This window comes from Lipophrys pholis, assembly GCF_963383615.2.
Source record: "Lipophrys pholis genome assembly, chromosome: 14".
NCBI classification, from domain to species: domain Eukaryota; kingdom Metazoa; phylum Chordata; class Actinopteri; order Blenniiformes; family Blenniidae; genus Lipophrys; species Lipophrys pholis.
The window spans coordinates 8,483,779-8,490,566 of NC_137633.1; the positions used below are offsets into that span (position 1 = coordinate 8,483,779).

The 6,788-nt window shown below is 45.7% G+C and overlaps 1 protein-coding gene across 2 annotated transcripts; it reads left to right on the top strand.

Moving 5' to 3' along the window:
• The first annotated feature begins 217 nt into the window (after nt 1-217).
• Nucleotides 218-5,316, top strand: LOC308119550 (alcohol dehydrogenase class-3 chain L). 2 transcript variants are annotated; one of them, XR_013935961.1, is made up of 9 exons: nt 218-482; nt 1,385-1,486; nt 1,787-1,928; nt 2,261-2,348; nt 2,440-2,659; nt 3,150-3,410; nt 3,527-3,655; nt 4,796-4,934; nt 5,050-5,156. XR_013935961.1 is itself a non-coding variant. In XM_080479612.1 (9 exons), exons 1-9 carry the CDS (start codon nt 396-398, stop codon nt 5,072-5,074), a joined length of 1,200 nt encoding a protein of 399 aa, XP_080335738.1. In that variant the 5' UTR covers nt 219-395; the 3' UTR covers nt 5,075-5,316. The 2 variants fall into 2 exon arrangements, 1 of the variants encoding a protein (XP_080335738.1); XM_080479612.1 differs by having other exon boundaries at nt 219-482; nt 3,520-3,655; nt 5,050-5,316.
• Nucleotides 5,317-6,788: the final 1,472 nt, after the last annotated feature.

Consider the following 6,788-nt stretch of genomic DNA (forward strand, 5'->3'; position numbering starts at 1 on the left):
CTTTTTGGCTTAAGTTTGCAAACAGGTTTTAAGCAACATTCTGCACCCTTGCCTTTCACGAGCTTGGCTCTAACAGAGTTACACTATTCATATTTTTATTGAACATATTATTCATAAAACTATTATCTCTTCAATTATCTGTGATTGTCATTTGATAAGGGAAGAAAAATCTCTTGAGGCATAAGTGAACACGTGAGAGGAAGAGTGTCGGTCCGTCTCTTCCTGTGGAGTGAATGTGAACGAGTGAGCGCTAACGGAAGGGGCAGGGTCCCTCTGTGTGTGTGTGTGTGTGTGTGTGTGTGTGTGTGTGTGTGTGTGTGTGTGTGTGTGTGTGTGTGTGTGTGTGTGTGTGTGTGTGTGTGTGTGTGTGTGTGTGTGTGTGTGTGTGTGTGTGTATGGTGCAAACACTGATAAGACCAACACTCCCGGCTAACCGTGGACTCAGCGTGTGGCTGAGGAACAGCATGGCGAACGCGGGGAAGGTAAGAACATTGCCTAATCTTTTTAGTTTTGGGAAGATTGTCTGTCGTGAATGTTTGATAGATTTTAGCGTGTGAAAAAAAACTGTGATGACTGCCAAGACCATTCCTGCTCAGTCAAATGTTTACAGAATGGAGTTCATGTTTACAGTGGATGGAAAGAGAAGGGACAGCAGGCTTCTCCCCTCTTTCACAACTGGGTTAAAGAGGAATCGAACGTGCCACTTTCAGTGAATTCAGTGTTTTCTGCGAGCTGTTTCATCTGATTCCTTGTTGCAACATGCGGGCACCAGGAAGGACTTAAAGGTCAAAGTTCAGTCGTCTACAGTTTATTGAAAAGCAGACCTGGAAGCTACACCTGATTAAAAAGTGTGACCACTTCTTGTGGGGACGGCGGTTTTAATGTGGTCTCCATATGTTTAAGGATATACATTATGTTGTACTGATGATTGGAACAGAGCAGAAGACCATAAATGACTTCGGGAAACAGCGATCACACATAAATACCATAAACTGTACATAGATATTCGTATAAATAAATAGGACAAAACTTTAGATCTCATTCTTTCAGTGTTCAAATTGAAGCAGTTCAAGTCCAAACCATAAATCATCTAATAAAAATATTACAAGATTAGAGGGAAAATATTTTTGCCTCTCTCATAATGGAATATTAAAAGCTTTCAAGCTCTTGGCTCAGGGTCTTTTTACATTCTGAGTTTTATTACATTATTTTTTATAACATCTCGGGCTTGGCACTTTTGTTACATTATCAACCAGTAATTACATTTTGGGTTTTATTAGATTTTATAACAATTCAGGTCATCGTTACATATCGGGCTCTAACAAGTCTTGACAGAGCAGCTGAAGCGTTTGAGGATATGTGTGGGTGTGGGTGTGTGTTGTAGGTGATCCGGTGCAGGGCTGCTGTGGCATGGGGCCCGGGGAAACCGCTGGTAATGGAGGAGGTGGAGGTGGAACCTCCAAAAGCCGGGGAGGTCCGAATCAAGGTACTTAACGTTCAGGAAGGAAGCGTGACGTAACAATGTTGAAGCAAGCAAGAGTTTGCTGTATATGTTTATATATCCTGACCGGCTCCACGCTGAAGCCCTCATCTGTAAGCGTTTCATTAAGCAGACGTGTATTCAGGTACTCCACTGCACTCTGTGTACTTCCCGCCTGTGGTTAAAAACAAACCAAGCGGCCCGTTTTAGAGCTGTATTTTTCATTTCCCCGCCGCAATAATGGGGTGAAACAACCTTCTGTACATCAGAGGGAAATGGATGTCAGACCTCAATCCTTTGTTTCAGATTGCCGCCACAGGGATTTGCCACACCGACTCCTACACCCTGAGCGGCTCCGACCCCGAGGGAGTCTTCCCCGTCGTGCTGGGGCACGAGGGAGCTGGCACCGTGGAGAGTGTGGGAGAGGGAGTCACCAAGTTTAAGCCAGGTTCCTCTTTTTTTTTTCTCTCTCTCTCTCTCTTTTTCTCTCCTCTCTCGCAGGCACAGAGGCGAACACTTCATCACGGGGAAATTGGTTAGGGACCCTCACACAGTGTCTTAACAGATTCCACCGACTGTTGGAAGTAATCCCATTACATTCCACATCAGCTATCTACCTCTTGAGATATTTCTGACACCATTCCCATGAAACTTCAGAGGCTGCTCTGCCTGAAAATGACATTAAATCAACAGTGCGCCAAACATATAAACAATCACATTCTCCCAATGCACATCTGTGTAAATCTGTATTTGAAACGTAACGATGTGCTTTTGTTTCAGGCGACACCGTCATACCCTTGTATGTCCCACAGTGTGGTGAGTGCAAGTTCTGCAGGAATCCCAAAACCAACTTGTGTCAAAAGATCAGGTAGCCAACCAGAGTTCATACTCTCCATTTATGTATTTAAATTAAAAAAAAAAAAAAAACAACTCTGAAGATTCTGTGTGCTTTTCTCTAGACTAACTCAAGGTAAAGGACTAATGCCGGATGGGACCACTCGCTTCACCTGCAAAGGACAGAGTCTGTTCCACTTCATGGGCTGCAGCACCTTCTCGGAGTACACTGTGGTTGCTGATATTTCTCTGGCCAAAGTGGACGAGAAGGCTCCTCTGGACAAAGTGTGTCTGCTGGGCTGTGGCATCACCACCGGCTATGGAGCTGCTCTGAACACGGCCAAGGTTAGTTCACCTCTTACACCGTCTCAATAATTTACATTTACAGAAAACAAAGCATCCGACCTTTAGTGTTTCCGACTGCATGGGGGGGATTCAGTGTCAATAACAATGTGTGGGGACTTCACGGCTAATTCTTCTGACAAGGGAGCAACAAAGGCCCATATTATAGTGTCCTGTTTGGTCTGTATCAAAGTATCTTCACAATTAATGAGAGCCATGTAATTTATCACGCCCAGAGGCTGATTTCTACTGACTGTGCTGGCCTTTACGCCACATGCATTCTAACAACGATTCAGGACCTTTAATTCCAGAAATCAGGGGGGTTTGAAATTTGTGGTTCATTGATTTCATCACTTGACTGAAGATACTGAGACCGACACAAAGAATGTGTCTGCAAAACCTGTTTGGACTTTCACTGTATCTAATGCTTACGCAACATGAATAAGCGTTGTATTATATCTGCACTTGCCCGTCGCTCACCTCTACCCTGCAGGTGGAGGCGGGGTCCACCTGTGCAGTGTTCGGCCTTGGGGCTCTGGGCCTCGCCGCAATAATGGGCTGCAAAGTCGCCGGGGCCGCCAGGATCATTGGGATCGACCTCAATCCTGACAAGTTCAAAACTGCGCGTGAGTTTGGGGCCACGGACCTCGTGAACCCAAAAGACCACAGCAAGCCGATCCAGGAGGTTCTGGTGGAGATGACGGATGGAGGCGTCGACTACTCCTTTGAATGCGTAGGCAACGTGGCAATCATGGTGAGTCCCACACCAAGGACACCGGGCGTGCTGAACGTGGACTAATGGTGTGCATAGGTGCAGTGAATATATGAGGTGATGGTTTAATGACGTTGTCTGCTGGTGGCAGAGGGCAGCTCTGGAGGCCTGCCATAAAGGATGGGGCACGAGTGTCATTATCGGAGTGGCAGCCGCCGGACAAGAGATCTCCACCCGGCCGTTTCAGCTGGTGACTGGACGCACCTGGAAAGGCACTGCCTTCGGAGGTATAACTCAGTTTAACCACTGAATGATGAGAGGTGACAAGTCAAGATGGTTCACGGCAGTCAGATGACTGAAAATAATACCAGTGAAATTCTCACTTCTCACAACAGATTCCCTGTGTCTCGCTTCGACTCCTCAGGATGGAATATTAAAACGATGTTTTCTTTAACAGAACCTCATTGGGTTAAATGTTATTTTGAATATATCTTTAACAAAGAAACACTACTTACTTACTGGGTGACTTCACAAAATTTTCCTTAAGATATATTGTTATCACAGAGGCAAAAATATAAAAGTTCCAAAGACATGGAGACTAACCTCAAAAGTGGGAAACGAACCACAGGGAACAAAGGACTTCCACAAACTGTTTCAGAACAACATTTACAAGTGAAAATGTACGATTTCTTTTACAAAAGTGTGTGTTCGCCGTTCACTGCTGGAAGTCTTTCTGAGGCGCCAAGTACTGCAGCAGTCGAATAGATCGACGACAAGAGTGCTGCCCACTCTTTTGAATTGAACACTGCTTCTCCAACAGGCTGCACATTTACGACGCCCTCATCTGGATGACATGTCGTGACGCGTTTACACACACCAGACAAGACAAAGAAAGACTGTTTGAAGGAGCTTGAATGTTCACTATGTGCATGCAATGTTTGTATTACAAAGAGCAAAGCACCACCCGCGAGGTGGCGACCTGACATGCATGGCTTGGAACATTTCGAGAAAAATATCACCCCACCCAAAAAAATGCAGCCCAAATTCCCTTTGTTCTTCACATTTATGAAGTAAAACAGTGACTATGACGCTTTGGTGTAACATGAGAAGTAACTGATAGTATTTATCTGAGAGGCAATCGGACTTTGCTCACGGTCATTAATTACACTTTGACAAAGCAGAAAAAAGAAAACGCACACCATTTTGTGTAATCAGCTGAAGACACAGCGATCACCCCTCCCCTCCCCTGAAGGACCCTGTAACAACCAATAACGTACTCACGGCCAATAATGTAATAATTTCGTCTTTATTCAGTGCAAGAAAGCCCATACTGTGATTACTGAACATTAGTGTAATTATTCATGAAACATCTTCCACTAGTGAATATTATTGCCAGTCGTTACAGAGCTCGTATTGCTTTTTCACAGGCTACAAAAGCGTGGACAGCGTTCCCAAGCTGGTGGACGAGTACATGAAGAAGAAGCTGAGAGTGGACGAGTTCGTGACTCACACTCTGCCATTTGAGAAGATCACAGAGGGTTTCGATCTCATGCATGCTGGGAAATGGTAATCCTGGAAGCCTCGCGGAGGCCCCTCACTTAAAATAATTTCTTTTCACGCAACAAATGATTTCGAGCGGTTAAGAAACACCAACATTTTACTTTCTCCCTTTTGCTTTCAGCATCCGCGTGGTCCTCCAGCTCTAGACACGGAGGAGCAGAGTGTGGAACAACCCAACATGCTGTTTACACAGTTACTCGCCTCACTTTAATAAATCTTTCAAATGCCCCGAGTGTTTGTTTTACTGGGACAATGTGTCGTCGGAGAGAAGCACAATACAGGATTCACTGGGAGAGAACTGAGACGGGAAAAACATCGAAACCAACACAGGATTATTCAGAAACGTTCTTTGATCTTGAGTGAATGAACAACACGATCGTACGACCGCAACTGCCGAGTGATTCATTTTTCGGGAACAGTGTGGACATGAAAGTTGGATTATATCTTGCTGCACATTAAGTTCGCAGTGTTTTAATTCTTAACATCATCAACTTCATGTCCCTGTGGGATCTGAGCGCGCACATTTGGTTCTAATCTGATGCGAGAGGCGAAAGTGCCGACTCTGGCTTTGGAATGTTTCACGTAACTTTTTGGCTTAAATTGTAACCGAGTTGGGGAATTTACGACACATCTGATTTGAACATGTTCTCTTCAGTTTGGCGAAACGTGTCAACAGCTGGGTTTCAAAACAACTTGGTCCAGGAACAGCACGGACCCCAGAAGACTGCAGTCATTGTTCCTCCCACGCACTTTGTGTGGTAATGAAGCCTGTTGTGATTTCTGCCAGACGAACAGATGATGCAGCTGGTTGAGAAAGAACAATCCGGGCAAAGAGAACAGAGGTTTGTGGCGGCTTGATGGGTTTATCTAAACTCACATGATTTCTGAACTCGGCAAGGTTGTCCTGCTCCGGCTATGACATTAAACTTTCATGTTAGGGAAGGACACAGGTGCTGATTTCCCGTCGGTAGTATGGGTGAATTATTATTTTATCTGGAGGACGGTTCAGGATGCATTCTCTCATAATCTCGTTCATAATCTTAGATTTTTGTTTAGTCATCGTTACTAACCACCATATACTATTTTACCAGTCCGGTTCACTCAAGATGAAATTGACCGCTGAACTAAAATGAGTTTGACGCTCCTGGTCGGTGGCGGATTGTGCAATGAACTATAAACAAACTCACTTCCTGGCTCTCTCAACACTCTCTTGCCTGTGAGTCTAATTTATAAAGACTTTACTGGCCTCAAGGAGGACGTTCACCAGCTTAAAGCCGAGTTGGAGGCGAAATCGGATTTGTTGACAGCCTGCATGAACATCGTCCACCAACAATCACGTGTCTGACGGCGGTCCTCCAGGACCCGGTCCACTGGGATGGCTCCACAAACCCTTGACCGTCCTCCAGCTCAACACCAAACCACTACCGGTTTTGGATTGAAGCGGTGGTCAGCAGTGAGAAAAAAGCGGGCGCTTCTTCTCGCCTCTCCAACCGCTTCGGCCCATTGTGCTGGCTCGACGCCCGGAACCAACGCTGCCCCTCCCACGGTGGACCTGATCCCCCCAGGGACGCTGTGGCCAATAGTGCCTCCCTGGCTGCCCGCTCGGTCATCCCAGAGTCATCCTCATTGGCAGCCGATGGAGTCGCCCAGTGGTCAGATGGGGCGTCACACCGACGAATTCCACCCCGGACGCCAACGTCAACTCCGGCCGCTCCGGATGACAAAAGATAATAACCTCACTTTTTTATTTGAATAGGCTTTATGAGGAAGTCTGAAATTCAAGTAAAGATTACTGGTGATGGCAGTTGTACAACTTCTACAAATGGACCAGTGGTGACCTCACCATCAGTAAAGAAAAGG

Coding starts and splice junctions, on each gene's coding strand:
- LOC308119550 (XM_080479612.1), top strand. CDS start 396: ATGGTGCAAACACTGATAAGACCAACACTCCCGGCTAACCGTGGACTC. Junction 483..1,384: donor GCATGGCGAACGCGGGGAAG/GTAAGAACATTG, acceptor TGTGTGTTGTAG/GTGATCCGGTGCAGGGCTGC. Junction 1,929..2,260: donor AGTCACCAAGTTTAAGCCAG/GTTCCTCTTTTT, acceptor CTTTTGTTTCAG/GCGACACCGTCATACCCTTG.